Genomic DNA, 15,425 nt, shown 5'->3' on the forward strand with positions numbered 1-15,425 from the left:
AGGAATGGGGTTAATCAGGTAAAATTCCCATTATTTCTGGGGAATGTGCAGTTCATCTTTTCAAATCTTAGGTCGGACCTGGGTATTGGTTATAAACACCCAAACCAGGTTCAGAACAGATTACTAATGTGACAATGTCGATCCAACCAATTATCAATTGCATCTGACTTGGTGGACCCAGATCCTATTATTATGTTATCGAGTATGGGTAACACCCAATCCACTGATACAGATATCAAATTTAATTCAAGTAAAAAAAAATTGATCACATTCAGTCGAGCTCTTTTCTACAGGGCCAATTGTATATCATGCTTGTCTACCATTCAACAAAAAATGTAGATATCTACATAAGAGAGACTCTTGAAAAGAAGAATAGGTTGATAAAATTTTACACAAGCTCATACACTCACAGTGGCAGCTGCTTCCTTGATTTGCTCAATAGTAAAAACACCAAAGAAGTCATCATCAGTAATTGCCTTAATGACTGCAAGTGCAACATCATCAACGCTCACTGGTGGTGCTAAGAGGAGGTCTGAAGCAGGCAAAGACTTTAAAGGCCTCATAAGATTTTCACTCGCGCGCAAGAACTTCTCAAGAGGTTCCCCAATTAGATCAAGGGGGATCTCAAAACCATCTACCCTTCGCTTCCCGTAAATAAATCCTGGCCTCAATATGACACCTAAGGAATAATCATGCATCTACGTAATCAGTACAGTTAAAAAGATCATAATTGGGATATCACAAAAATACAGAGTATAGATCAGAGACGGAAAATGTTCAAAGAAGATTACCTGTGTTTGGGTACTTGGAGAGGACTGCTGACTCTGCTTCCCTCTTCCCAGTGAAGTATCCAGATGAAAGCAGAAATGGAGGCAAGTTGTAGTCATGCACAGAGATTAAAATAAACTTTGGAACTCCTGTTGCCAAGTGTTGCATATATGAGTGATTTAGAAAAGCACATTAAGCAAGAGAAAAATGCTAATAACCGGTTTAGCAACTTGAACTAAGAAAAATGAAACAGCATATTGACCCTCACATAAACTGAAGTCATAAAACCTTTTGAGTTCTTCCTGTATATAGCAGAGAAGCAAAATACATGGCATCCAAAATACTGCTAAATTAAGACAGTGCTTCTACCAAACTACAGTTACCAAAACAGTACTGACAATTAGCTAACCAGGAGATCTATAAATTTAAGGAAGACAAAAAAGAGCGACCATTTTATCTAATGGTCCACAGAATCATTATTTTGAGAGAGAGAGTTATATAATGCATATGACTAAACCATATTTGTCCACCATGAAAGTATTCATTCCCTACAGCATGGAAAACACACCCTCCAGATGGGATTTCCCCACTTTAACAACAGAAAAAATTATTCATAAACCATGTGATTTAACTTTGCAGTGTGCAAACATACTGTAAAGCAGAGGCAAATTCTCACCAAAATTCTTTGCAGCATCTACAGCCAAAACATTAGCCTCTCCATTTATCTTTTTCATTTGTTCCTCACTTCCAAAACCACCAAGAGTAGAAACTACAGCTGTGGCACCACCCAGAAATTCATCCCACCTCGCATAGAACACATCTCCTGCATGATACACCCATATTTTAGCGTGACCTCTGTCAAGAAAATTGCTTCCTATAATTGAAAATTATATTAAAATGTGTTCATGAAACCCAAAGACAAGCTTGGGAAAAGTCGAGGAGACAAAAGGATTCTATGCAACAATGAACAAGGAAAAAATATCATCCACCAAGAAATTCCAATCAAAGGTGTAATAAATTCTATATCCAATGTTTCTGAAAGAAAAAAAAAAGAGAAAGGCATAAGATATTGGGTATAAATAATGAAAATAGAGAACACGCCTATTATCAGATTAAGAAAACCAATGTGTGTTGATGAGATACAACACATCAAAAGATTTTCAAGATGTCAAATGGTAGGTTATTACTTTCATACAATCTTGTATGCAGAAACAAGGTCACCTTTATTGACCACAAAATTGGGTCAGAGAGATTTAGATAAGAAAGTCATAGGAAAAGAAAGGATCCTAGTTAAGCTGAAGCCCAAATATGCTTGCTACATGCAACACAGCTAGCGACAAGGAATGTGCCGGAAAAATCTGGATAAAATGTGCAACAACAGATAAAGGAGTACTCTCTTTGTTAAAGTTAGCATGAGCATGAATAATATACTACTTTAGGACCCAAACCTCGATCTTCACGTTTTACATCTATTTTAAAATATATATCGCTATTATGGCTAAACTCGATGCATTTAGCCTTTGGTGGTTTAAGCATTTATACAAAAGCATGGTGAATATATAGCTTCTGCGAGACAATGCATCATCAAGGAAGAAAATACAGCAATAACTTCCTGACAGGAAAGACAACACAACCAGTTCACTTATGATCAAATGGTTATTGTCTGTTATAAAGATTGGAGAATAAAGATGTTATAAAAACAAACATAAATCTGATGCGTGCTTTCTTGAGATCCAGCAGTGGAGGTGAATATGGAACCAAGTGCTCAAAGATATAGCAGGATTACCAACATACAACTCATTGTACACTTTGTCATAATCATTGTTATACGCTAAAGACCAAAATCACACAGGATAAAGATTTTCTTTCTATTTATTGAATCAGAGATCCATAAGTTGGTTTCCAATGGGACTCCTATAGAAGTATACAATGTTTACTAACCAAGGGCTGTATAATAAGTTTTTAAATTGATTGTCTACCTATACCTTCATAGACAGACATGGACAAGTTAATTTTTCATTGTTTATTTGATGTTGCCAGAAGGAATACCAGTTACAAAAATAACCAAGAAAACAGTAACAAGCAGAGATGTTAACAACATTGTTGACATGAAGTTAGCTAATCCTTCACTAGACCACAATCGAAGCTAGTCAAAGCTGAAACTGAAGTTGAAGTAAAAAAACCAGAATGTGAAAATTGCTTTTCCTAATAAGCTGGCTTATTCCTCACTGAACCATTGCTATGATGCTTTGGCTGAATTGCCACAGTCCACTCATCTTGCAGATGCTTAGGTGACTCATAATAAAAAAAGAGTAGTTAGTGACTGTTTAGTAATGAATCAGCAAGAAATTTTCCACAACAACAACAACAACAACAACAACTACGCCTTCATCCCAAAACAATTGGGGTCAGCGATATGAACCAAAAAAGAAATTCATTTTGGGTCTTCCACATGAATCCTTTTCCTCCAATCATTTCTATCCAACGCCATGTCCTCGGTGAGCTTCAAAGCATTCATATCCTTTCCTATCATCTCCATCCAAGTCTTCCTAGGCCTACCCCGACCTCTTTTAACTAATATATTTTCCCATTTCTCCAACCTTCTAACTGGAGCATCATTAGGCCTTCGCCGAATATGTCCAAACCACCGTAAATGATTCTCTCGCATCTTATTTTCAATGGGTGCAACACCTACCTTCTTACGTATCTCTTCGTTCCGAATCTTATCTTTTATTGTATTTCCACACATCCATCTAAGCATCCGCATCTCAGCTACACTCATTTTTTGAATATGATGTCTCTTGGCAGCCCAACATTCCGTACCATATAGTAAAGCGGGTCTAATAGTCGTCCTATAAAACTTTCCCTTCAACCGCAATGGCATTCTACGATCGCACAGCACTCCAGTAGCACTTTTCCATTTCATCCACCCAACCTTTATCCTATGATTTACATCTCCATCAATTTCTCCATACTTTTGAATGATGGATCCCAAATATTTGAAATAATCATTCACCGGTATATCTTGCTCACCAAGTTTCACTACACTCCCATCACTACTTCGTTGCTTACTAAACCGACATTCCATATATTCAGTCTTACTCTTACTCAACTTAAAACCTCTAGCTTCCAATGTCTGTCTCCATAATTCTAACTTAGCATTAACCCCAGCTCTAGACTCATCAATCAAAACAATATCATCAGCAAACAACATACACCACGGTACATTTTCTTGAATTGATCTCGTAAGCTCATCCATCACTATCGCAAATAGGAAAGGGCTTAAAGCAGATCCTTGATGTAACCCAACCGTTATCGGAAAATTGGTTGTCACCCCTCCACAAGTGCGGACATTGGTTACTACTCCTTCATACATATCTTTAATTATACTAATGTACTTGAGAGAAACACCTTTCTTCATCATTGTCCACCAGAGAACGTCCCTAGGTACTCTATCGTATGCCTTCTCTAAATCAATAAAAACCATATGCAAATCTTTGTTCCTCTCTCTATATCTTTCAATAAGTTGTCTAAGAAGATGTATAGCTTCCATAGTTGATCTTCCAGGCATAAAACCAAATTGATTCTCCGATATCATGACAACCTTCCTCAACCTAGACTCAATCACCCTCTCCCAAAGTTTCATAGTATGACTCATGAGTTTTATACCACGATAGTTTGTGCAATCTTGTATATCACCCTTATTCTTATATAAAGGCACAAAAGTACTCTTCCTCCACTCATTAGGCATCTTATTTGTTCGCCAAATCAAGTTAAAAAGATTTGTCAACCATTCTAAACCTTTCTCTCCCAAGCATTTCCAAGCCTCGATAGGTATACCATCTGGGCCAACTGCCCTTCTTGATTTCATTTTCTTCAAAGCCTCTGCAATTTCTTTCTTTTGAATCTTGCGCATGAAGTCACGATTTATCTCATGAAAAGGAATGGAGAAGTCTCCAAGATCTTGAGCATGACTATCATTAAATAGCTTATCAAAATAATCTTTCCATCTCTCCTTAATCTCCTCATCTTTGACTAAAACCCTTTGCGTTTCATCTTTGATACATCTAACCATACCCAAATCCTTCGATTTCCTATCTCTCATCTTTGCAAGCCTATAAATATCCTTCTCGCCTTCTTTGGTATCCAACTTGTCATAAACCTCCTTATATACCTTAGCCCTCGCGTTTCGAACAACTTTTTTAGCTTCCTTCTTTGCTATCATATACTTCTCCAAATTCTCATTATCACGACTCTTACTTAGATTTCTATAACACTCTCTTTTAACCTTAATAGCTAATTTGACATCCTCGTTCCACCATGATGTATCCTTACCTAGTGGTGCACCGCCTTTAGACTCACCCAATACCTCCTTAGCTACTTTTCTCATACCACCCGCTATCTTATTCCACATTGATTCTGAATCCTCCTCGAGACACCAATCAACTTCCTTAACTACCTGCTCTACAAACATTCCTTGTTTAGCTCCTTTCAGTGCCCACCACTTAATTCTAGGATCTATCCTATGTCTATCCCTTTTGCGGCATTGTCTAATTCTAAGATCTAAAATTAAGACTCTATGTTGTGTAGCTACACTTTCTCCTGGTATAACCTTACAATCGATGCAACAACCCCTATCTCTCTTTCTAAGTAGGAAAAAATCTATCTGACTCGTATTAACCCCACTTTTAAATGTTACTAGGTGAGACTCCCTCTTCCTAAACCAAGTGTTTGCTAAGATCATATCATAGGACAAACAAAAATCTAAAATCCTTTCTCCACTTTCATTTCTTTTTCCTATACCATAGCCTCCATGGATATTCTCAAATCCATCCCTACTAATGCCTACATGTCCATTAAGGTCACCGCCGATGAAAAGCTTTTCTCCATAAGATGTCTCTTGTACTACTCCATCTAAATCTTCCCAAAATTGATGCTTAATGGAATCATCTAAACCTACTTGAGGTGCATAAACACTAATAATATTAATAATATCCGTACCTAATACTAATTTAATAAGTAAAATTCTATCACCCTTCCTACGGACCTCAACTACATTATCTATAAACTGACGACTCATAACAATCCCTACTCCATTCTTATTCCTATTTATTCCTGTATACCAAATCTTATATCCCCAAGGTTCTATCACTTTAGCTTTCTCACCTACCCATTTGGTCTCTTGTAGACATAAAATATCAATCTTTCTCCTACACATAACATCTACTAACTCTACCAACTTACCAGTTAAAGACCCTATGTTCCAAGTGGCTAACCTAATTTTATGGTCTTGGACTAACTTCTTTACCCCCACCCGTCCAGCAAAGTGAGGGAACCCTTGCCTATTTGACACCACACCCGGGCGCCGGTGTGACGCGTCGCTTCTGGGCGACGACCTAGCAACCCTTGCACATTTATCACTGCCTCCGGGCCTAGAGAGTACAGCGCGTCGCTCAGTAGGGAACGCCCCAACGAAATTCTCATATTGGTTCATTTTCATAGGATATGACAAAGTTTTTATGCTGGCTGTCACAGGCCTACCGCAACCCTCCTCCTTTATCCGGGCTTGGGACCGGCAGTGTATAACTACACAGGCGGAGTAACTCCTGCATAATTGATGAAATACAAGTAAATGAAACACATAAAGAAGAAAGCAGATGCATTGATCATACCTGGAACCCAATTGACTTGATCTATCCAAGAATCTTGGTATCGAGGCCTTCCCAACCTTCAAATCAGCACAAGTTAATTTTCTACAAAATTTTCAGATCAAAAGAAAAAAATCTCAAAACAAAGGAAGATTATAAGTTGAGTACTAGAACTTTAAGTCATCCAGCGAAATCTACAGGTTCACCTGCTTAAGCTGACAACTTCAATGCCCTTGGAGACTGCAACCTTGCATATTGCAGATCCGACAAAACCACTCCCTCCCAAGACTACAATCTGCCATTAGATTGTTTTGTGATGATTGTCATCAGATGAAATGAGGGAAAAAAAACAAATAAGGATGAAAATCTGCGACAAACTTTTAATTGCTAGAACCATGAAAACAATTGGGCACATGACCGAATTTAGGCAAGGCTTTTTAGTGCATATACCTTTTCAGTCTTCACATCAGCCACAACATCTATTGGAGGAGATGAAAAGTTCTCATTGATGCTTTCCGCAGCATAACTGCATTTGATGCTAGATCTATAGAAACTATAAGCATTAAATCAATCATATAAGATATCATCAAAGCCCTAATCACCTTCATCATCTTTATATTAGGGTAAAAGGAACTTTGGATATAGACATTAAGAAGCATCCACATCTTTCAGAGAAACAGAACAAACATGAGATGACAGGTCATGAAAAGAACTTTCTATTTTGGAGGGACTGGCTAACAACCAATGAAGACGACGGAATCCATCCATGTTTTTTTAATCTTAAGAACTATCATCAATAAGAAAACCAACTATGACAAAGAAGAGTCTTATAGCAGTGATATTAATGGCAAAAGCATGGCCCATAAAGCAAGAATAATAAACAAACAATTGGCTAGTCTCACGTACAAGGATCCCATGAACCAACTTAGGCTTCAGGCTACCCTCTTTAGTTGGAAACCAAGTGAACACCATAATGACTTGAGAAAGTGAGGCTGCATAGCTTGAGATAACATACAATCAACTTTCGGGCAAGCTGAGTATCAAAACATAACTAGCACAAAAAATGTACATATTATATCTATTACATGTTCCCACACTTAACGAAGACATCAAATTAATGACATGAAAGCACAATTTACAATGTCATCAACAAGTATGGATATGATAACAATTATAAGAAAACTGTCCCGAATGAAGCACTAAAGAGAAAGAAAGATGACCTTCATGTCATAAGAAAACTGTCCCGAATGTCATATACAAGTATTCCATTTTCTTGACGCTTTAAATTATACTATAAAAGAATTTTCAATTACATTATTCGTTACACAATACATATTGACTTACCCATCAAGCTCCCATTCCACTAACAACCCAATCCGAACATTAAACCTTCTTGTTATAATAACAGAACCCAAATGCAAGAATTTATGGCACTGCAATACTAGATTGTCATCTTTTTCAAATAAAAAAATAGCAAAGAATATTAAATAAGACACGATAACAACAAAATCCACAATTTTCTTTTTAAGGAAACATGGTAACCACCCATATGCTTTGAACTCAAGGCACTCAAAAGAGAAAAAGAATAAGAGGAAGAAGAGCTTCAGAAGATACATAGAAGGTAAGCTGAACCAAATTCGATAATTAGGATGGTTACTAAGTCGGGTAAAATCAGACGAAATCAAGAAATTGTGGTGCAATTTTGGTAATTTTTCGAGCACTCGAATCGATGCTAACGGAATTCGGAAACGAAGGGGAAATGCGGGTTACAAAGAATGAGGTATAGCGTGAGGAAATCGAGACCACTCACCGATTTGGGCATTTGTAAAGGGTAATGTCATAATGGTGGGGATGCCATCGCCGTCCAAGCTGGAGGAAGGTGCGGATTTTGGAAGGAGAGCGATAAGAAAAGAGTGGGGAGGACGGAATGGCGGGGGAAGCCGAAGAAGACACGAGAGACATCTCTCTCTCTCTCTCTCTCTCTCTCTCTCTCTCTCTCCTGAGGAACTGTCTTGCTTGAGGCTAAAGAGCGAGCCACTCACACACAACACACACAAAAGGTGCGCGTGTGTGGTGTGTACGTTGGTCTATGGATTTTTTGGATGACACGTTGACACAACGTCAGAGAGAGATACGTGTGTTGGTGCATGCAATATGTTTGTATCACGCGCGTGTTAGTTTATGAATTCTTTGAATGACACGTTGACAAGACGCAATAGAGAGGTGTGTACTAGGGGTGGCAAAATCTGACCCGACCCGCCAACACGGGTTAGGGTTTGGCTTAAACGGGTTCGTGTCATAAACGGGTCGACCTGCCTAACCTGTTTATTAAACGGGTCGTATTCGTGTTAGGGGTATGCTAACATGCCAACCCGTTTGACCCGTTTAATAAATAGGTTAGGCGGGCGGGTCAACCCGTTTACACGAACCCATCAACCCGCAACCCGAGTTCCGCCAAATACACGAACATGAATCCTATTATGGTAATCGGGTCCCATCACTAAGACTGGCATGTTCTTGAGCGAGATTATGACCGATGACAGCCCCGTCGGAACCCTAATCCCCGTCTCGAAGCTGACAATGATGTGCTTCCTCATCGGAAAGGCGCTCCTCATGCGGATCTCGACACCAGAGTAAAAGTGCAGTAGGATCGAGGCAACGAGCACTAGAGGGGGGGTGAATAGTGCTTTTAAAAATTGTATGCGAAATATTAACGGATTTTGCAATTTGAAAAGCAAACACACAAAGAACACAAAATTTATCCTGGTTCGGTCTTTCCCGACCTACATCCAGTCCCCAAGCAAAACCCGCTTGAAATTTTCACTATCAACCTTGTGTAACTACAAGATCATACAGACCAAATCCGGTCCTACTTTCAGTAACACACCTACTGAAAGCAAACAACTTCTTTAAACCAAGGAGTCCTTCCTTTTACAGAAAATAAGTAACAACTTACAATACAACCTATGAGCCCTTCTTTTGAATGCAAATGAGATGCAATTAGCTTTTGAGGTTGTTGAAATACTCTACTCACGAATTCACTATCTCTCAAAGGAATTTGAGTGAAAAACTGAAGTGAAAATATCACGTGAGTGAGAAAAAGGATATGAGTGAAAAGCAAGAAGTAATTCAATATAATTCTATTGAATTTGATATTTTTGAGTGTAGAATGCACTCATATTTATAGTTGAAAGTTTCCATACATTGAGGGTATGAAAGGGTGTCAAAACAGTCCATTTTGAATGATCAAAACATTTGAAAAATGAAAAGACACGCATTTTTGAAGTTTTAGGAAAAACGACAAAATTAGTCGACTGAAACAGTAGTTAGTCGACTAATAGTTAGTTATTAGTAGACTGACAGTTATCGTCGGTCGACTGATCTGTTTATCGAGCTGTTTGAAAATCTGAACTTTTGAAACTTAGTCGACTAGAGATAAAATTAGTCGACTGATAATATCATCAGTAGACTGAAAAACCTTTCAGTCGACTACTGCTAAAATCTTCTGAAAAAATACATTCTGTTCGGTCGACTGATAAAAGCATTAGTCGACTGCTGCTAAATTTTTCAGAAAACACATGTTCTGTTCAGTCGACTGATAAAGTCATTAGTCGACTGCTGCTAAATTTTCCAGAAAACAGACATTCTGTCCAGTCGACTGATAAAACCTTTGGTCGACTAATTTGACAAAAATGACTTTTTAGAAAATATGGCGCGAAAGGATTAGTCGACTGGTGAGTCTATTGGTCGACTAATAAACACAAAAATTTAAGAAAAGAGTTTTCTAAAAATATTTTCATGAGGGGTTCTTTTAGAAAAGTTTTTCTAAAGACTTTTTAGGTGAAATGCAATCGAAATATGCACTCTAAGTAAGGCTCTTACAAGAATCTAAGACTTTTAATGAATTTAACATTTGCACACTAGTCTTCAAAGATTCTTCATCGAATTCTTCAATGTCTTCATTGCCTTAGCTGAAATGCAGTTGATTTACTTGTTCATCATCAAAACCTTGTACTTGAAGTATCATGTACGGCTTCAGTGTCGTAACATAGAGAATATATAGGCCGTTGATCACGCCGACAAACGATCCCGATGCCTTCGCTGATCCGTCGCGCTGCTCTGCCGCGACCACTCCTCCGTTCTCGCAGAACCTTAGCTGGAGACGATCGATCGATCGATCCTCCACCGTCGTTCTCCTCCAAGAGGCCGTTTACCTCCAAACTCTCGCCCGTCTTCCTGTTAAAGAAGGCATCAGGATCATCGAAGAATCCGATCAGCGGCGATCTGGTCGTCTTCTTGATGAAGAAATCGCCTGGCCGGGGGTTAAACTGAACGAAGAACTTGGGATTGCGGCCACTGCGGAGGAGGTCAAACTCGGCGCTCATGGAGAGTGGAGAGGCAACAGAGGAGCCGAAGGGGACGATGTCGGTCTTGATGATAAGGTGAAAGGCGTTGGAGGGGTCATTGGGGTGGTACGAGAGGCGAATGGAGGGACTGACATCAAAGGTGGTTGCGAGGCTCATGCAGAACTCGGCGACGGAATTTCCGACCAAGACTCGTTTATTAAACGGGTTAACTGTGTTGTGTCGGGTTACCCATTTAATAAATGGGTCGTGTTCGTGTTTGCCACATCTGACCCATTTAATAAACAAGTCTTGTTTGTGTTGAGGTTTGCTGACCCGCCAACCCATCGACCCAACCCAACCCGACCCGATTGCCACCCCTACTGTGTACGTGTGTGTGTGTGCACGTGAATAGTGCGCTATCAAATTCTCTAGGAGTCCAAATGAGAGGCCCATGAGAGTGAGGAGGATAAAGGTTGGGTCTAGCCCCCGAACCACATATTACATAATAGTAGGTAGGAATAGATAATGGAGTGATAGAAACTAATCCCCATGGAGGAAAGCTTAGTCAATGGGAAGTTGGTGGTAGCGGGAACTCCAGCGAATTCTCAAGTTGTGGGAGATAAGGAGAGGGAGATGGATGTTGAAACTCTTGGGAGGAAGGAACCCCATCAATCCGGTGGAGGCCAAAGAAGGAACAAGGGGGCTCTGCAGGACCCTTCATCCAAAAACGAAGATCAATTCAAAGATTGACGTGGAATGCAAAAGTATTCATATTAGGATTTGTCAGCCTAGAGTAGACCCAGCCTGAGATTTTTTTCATCCAAGAAAAAATAAATGACTTCCATGGAGAAGAGCGGGCGTTTGGAGAGAGCATCAACAAGTATGAGAGAATGAAAATTCGTTGTAGATGAGAGTAGACTCATGGATTTGGAAATGCTCAGAGGCGGTTTTACCTGGTCCAATCGAAGAAGGGGCTCCGAGCACGTTCAAACCATCATCAATAGATTGATTTTTTCATGTCAAGTGAAAAATAAAATTTCCTTCCGCCTATGTTAGGAAGTTGAACAGAGCAGCATCCGATCATCATCCTTTGTTGTTTTGTTCTAGCGATCTTCAACCAATTTCAATAACACCTCACCTTTCCCATTTTGATGACCCCACTCCATTCATGGATTCTCATAATGTGTTTTGGCAGGTCGAAAAGAGGAGCAGTCGGGGAGTCAAAGCCTTACCGAAGGGGTAGCGAGGAGAGGTGAGAAAAATGATTCTAGAGGCGGGTCACACCTTCTATATAAAAGGCTTCTTCAAGATCCGGTGGTGATACCCGACTGATCCATCATTTGGGGTAGGGCAGACAGATGAACATGCTTCTCTTCCCCTTCCCCGTTGTCAAGTGCGTAAAAGGTTAGGCCAACTAGGCTAAAGTTGGAATGATTGAATGAAAGGGAAAAGAGGGAGATTGATGGCAGAGGCAGGTGGGGAGGGCTAGCTACTTGAGCCTCTGATGCCCTACCTACTAATGATCTTTATGCATCCCCCATCCGAAGCTTGGAACTCATCCTGCCTTCCAAATCCGGGGCCTCCGAATGCCCCTAACCAGGCCTCCCTTTTCATCTGATGTTGGTCATTCGATCGATGCACGATCAATAGTGGAAGCACGATCCATGGTGGAGCACCCGCCATCAGAGAAAGGATACTCTAGAGTGGTTGTTCGGTCGGCAGCATCCGCAGTGGAGCCTCTTCTTCTCTTACCACCCAATCCAGTTTTCTTTTCGAACTACTTCATTAACTAGACTTCGACTAATAATTCTTTTCTTCCATCCCCGCTCAGCTAATGAACGTTGAAACAGATGAACTTCAAGCATCGCCTATCCAAAAGACTATCTATCCCTCAATTAGAGGAGTCAATGTTGGATAGATAGTCCTACTTCTTATTTTTCTTCTTCCCCCGATTCGGCATCTGGTTTAGAGGAAAAGGAGACATTAGGGGATGATTAGCAGAAGGTCTAACTAGAAAAGGAGTCACCTACTAGAGAGAGGGTCTCTGACAGGTTATTCAATATCTTGGGTGGAGCTCCTCGACAGAGAGAGGGGAAAAGACTCTCAAAAATCCCTCTCTCGGTGATTCTTGCCCGTGCTAGTTCCACCTTCTCTTCATCCCACCTCTACATGAATAGCTCAAACCCTCGGGTTGGGATCCCTCCATTCAGTCCCCTTACCCACGAGGAACAAAGAACGACAGTAGGAGAGGGAGTCAGTGAGTCAATTGAAAATCAGATGAGTAGGGCAGAATAATATATTCTATTTCATAGGAGATCTGGGTCCTTTATTTATAGTTCTTGCATTAACCGATCCAGAATTAGGTGTAGCTATATCACAAGCTCATGTTTCTACGATCTCAATCTGTATTTACTTGAATGATGCTACAAATCTCCATCAAAGAATAGATGAATTGAATGCTTTTTTTTTATAATTGAACAAAAGAGAGGTCACTATTGGACCCATCAAAGAAAAAAAAGAAAACACGGTAAACAACTCTTCCTACTCTTCTCTTTCTTTCTTAAGTAGGGCTTACACTAGATGTTATTCTTTTTTTATTTCATTGATGGGAAGACCCCACTATTGGGGGGGCAGAAAAAAAGGCTCAAAGATGGTTTTCGCCTTCCCCTCCGGTCATTTTGTCAGAGGTTGTCACTTCTCATCCCACGCACGAGGGTTCTTCCATCAATCAAGCTCAGTCTCCCCGTCTCTTCAGCAACAATCAATCCTCGGTCTCTTCGCAACAACTCCTCTCCCCTTTTCCGAAACAACGGGTCTCTTGGGCGGGCAGGACAATGCCTAGACTCAGTCAATTGAGTCCACTGCAGGGACTGATTTGCTATTGGTGGCACACGGTCCCTGGATATGGAACTGGTCTTACCAAGAAACTAAATGAATACAAAAACAGAAACAAGAAAGCAGGTGTTAAAAAGTAGTATAAATAGAAAACATGAAGTAGTGAAGCATCTAAATACATAAAAAATGAAAATAAAGCACATAAAAAACAATATCAATCACTGATATAAGAAATAACATAAGCTTAAATATAAATATATAACCAATATCCAAGCTTGTTATAAAAGACTTATAATTTTTTATTATAAAAATATAAGAAATGAGGAGGAAACAAGTGAAAAGTAATAAAAAGTGAGAAGAAAATAAATTTAACACTATGCCAAAAAACACAAAACTACTGGTGACTGATGGGCGTCACTTAAAAAAACTAACGGTGGCCGCTTGGGCTGTCACTAATTCTCATGATATTAGCATAAAAGGGAGAATCCCTTTAAACCTTTACTCTACTTTTCCTCTCTACCTCCTCTCATCAACTTCTCCCTTCTGAAGGTTTGAGCTTTCTTGCCATTAAGCTTGACCTTCTCCCTTCTGAAGGTTTGAGCTCTCTTTCCATGAACCCCGACCGCCGTCGCCACAGATTCTTATGTGACGATCGGTCGCGCTGATGGATCATTGAAAACCATCGGTTACTGACGATTTCTTAGTGACTTATTCAGTTGAATTCTGATTAGCCCCTTTTGTGTTTTGGGCTCACCAATGTAGGTTTTAGCGATTGATTGAATTGCTCAGGTGTTTTATGGCTCTGCAGTTGATCTTCCAGAATATGGTTCCGCTGTGACCCCAAGAATTCACATCATTTATGGTTTGATCGAAATGTTGAAACTCGTAGCAGGTGAGCCGTACACTTCAGATCAATTCACACCCCTTTTCTTATCATTTTTTAATGAAAATCATTGCAGTTATGTGCTGAAATATTGATCGCTTATTCGATCACCGTTTTTTTAATGATTTCAGGTTGTAAATGAACCACGTTCCTCTCAATAGTTTTGTAAGCGAAAAACATGTCCAAGATCGCTTCTTTTGAAACATCTACCTAAATTACATAGGTTTTGGATTTTGCATCGAATTTCTTGATTTGATGTCACTTGGGTATGATGATCTATTTCTGCCATTGTGTGAAAATACATTACATATGTGTTGGTGATCGCAAATAGGGAACCTGTTGGATCTTATTTTGGATTTCTGATCTTCAGAGGATACTATCATCTTCTTGATTCTTTTCAGGATTTATGTGTTGGGTTTCCCTCCTTTGTGGGATTCATTGGTTCGATGCACATTCAGTATCACTGCAGAATTCCAAGTACGATGCATGATCTTCTTGAGGACGATTTTTGTATTCGCTGGATAACGATTTGTAGAAGTCCTCTTAGCTGAATGACGATTCAACTGTTCAGAGTTTGAGGATCAACGATTTGTCGATAATGATTTGGCAAAGAATGCTTTAACCTGAATAGCGATTTGCAGTATCGCTGGATAGCAATTTGTGGTAACGCTGCATAGTGATTTATAGTAGTCGCTGGATAGCGATTTGTGGCTTCAGGTGGATAGCAATTTGTGGCTTCAGGTGGATCGCGATTTGTGCTAATGCGCTTCAGGTGCATTATAAGTTGTGCAAGACGTTTAGTCTTCCACATTAAATGCGGGTCTCATCCTCTATTTAAGAGATAAATGAGAGAACAAAACAAGAAGTAGAAGAGAGCGAAAAGGGGTATAAAACTCTTTTAGGGCACTGAAAAGGTGTGGAGTGAACAAAAGCAAGAAGTGTTGC

General features: G+C 39.7%; 2 protein-coding genes across 3 annotated transcripts; both read right to left on the bottom strand.

Annotated features, from left to right (window-relative positions):
- Positions 1–240: 240 nt before the first annotated feature.
- Positions 241–8,395, bottom strand: LOC149819166 (uncharacterized protein At1g32220, chloroplastic-like). Of its 2 annotated transcripts, none has more exons than XM_089984102.1 (7): positions 8,227–8,395; positions 6,867–6,960; positions 6,623–6,711; positions 6,441–6,496; positions 1,445–1,591; positions 792–917; positions 241–679 (listed from the first exon to the last, which is right to left on the bottom strand). In XM_089984102.1, exons 1-7 carry the CDS (start codon positions 8,376–8,378, stop codon positions 399–401), a joined length of 945 nt encoding a protein of 314 aa, XP_089840228.1. In that variant the 5' UTR covers positions 8,379–8,395; the 3' UTR covers positions 241–398. The 2 variants fall into 2 exon arrangements, with proteins under 2 accessions (XP_089840228.1, XP_089840227.1); XM_089984101.1 differs by having other exon boundaries at positions 6,867–6,969.
- Positions 8,396–8,848: 453 nt separating this feature from the next.
- Positions 8,849–10,939, bottom strand: LOC149819167 (uncharacterized). The gene is made up of 2 exons (XM_089986352.1): positions 10,502–10,939; positions 8,849–9,037 (listed from the first exon to the last, which is right to left on the bottom strand). The coding sequence occupies exons 1-2, from the start codon at positions 10,937–10,939 to the stop codon at positions 8,849–8,851; spliced, it is 627 nt and encodes a 208-aa protein (XP_089842478.1).
- Between the last annotated feature and the right edge of the window lie 4,486 nt (positions 10,940–15,425).

The sequence above is a fragment of the Nuphar pumila genome, chromosome 13, assembly GCF_984573655.1.
Source record: "Nuphar pumila chromosome 13, dmNupPumi1.hap1.1, whole genome shotgun sequence".
Classification (NCBI taxonomy): domain Eukaryota; kingdom Viridiplantae; phylum Streptophyta; class Magnoliopsida; order Nymphaeales; family Nymphaeaceae; genus Nuphar; species Nuphar pumila.

Bases quoted from the DNA above. Each gene is read 5' to 3' on its own strand.
- LOC149819167 (XM_089986352.1), bottom strand. From the start codon at position 10,939: ATGAGCCTCGCAACCACCTTTGATGTCAGTCCCTCCATTCGCCTCTCG. The intron at 9,038-10,501 runs GTTTGTCGGCGT...TCTGGTGTCGAG, and splicing joins TCAGCGAAGGCATCGGGATC to ATCCGCATGAGGAGCGCCTT.
- LOC149819166 (XM_089984101.1), bottom strand. From the start codon at position 8,378: ATGTCTCTCGTGTCTTCTTCGGCTTCCCCCGCCATTCCGTCCTCCCCA. The intron at 6,712-6,866 runs GTATATGCACTA...ATCTAATGGCAG, and splicing joins CTGATGTGAAGACTGAAAAG to ATTGTAGTCTTGGGAGGGAG. The intron at 680-791 runs GTAATCTTCTTT...ATTATTCCTTAG, and splicing joins CTCCAAGTACCCAAACACAG to GTGTCATATTGAGGCCAGGA.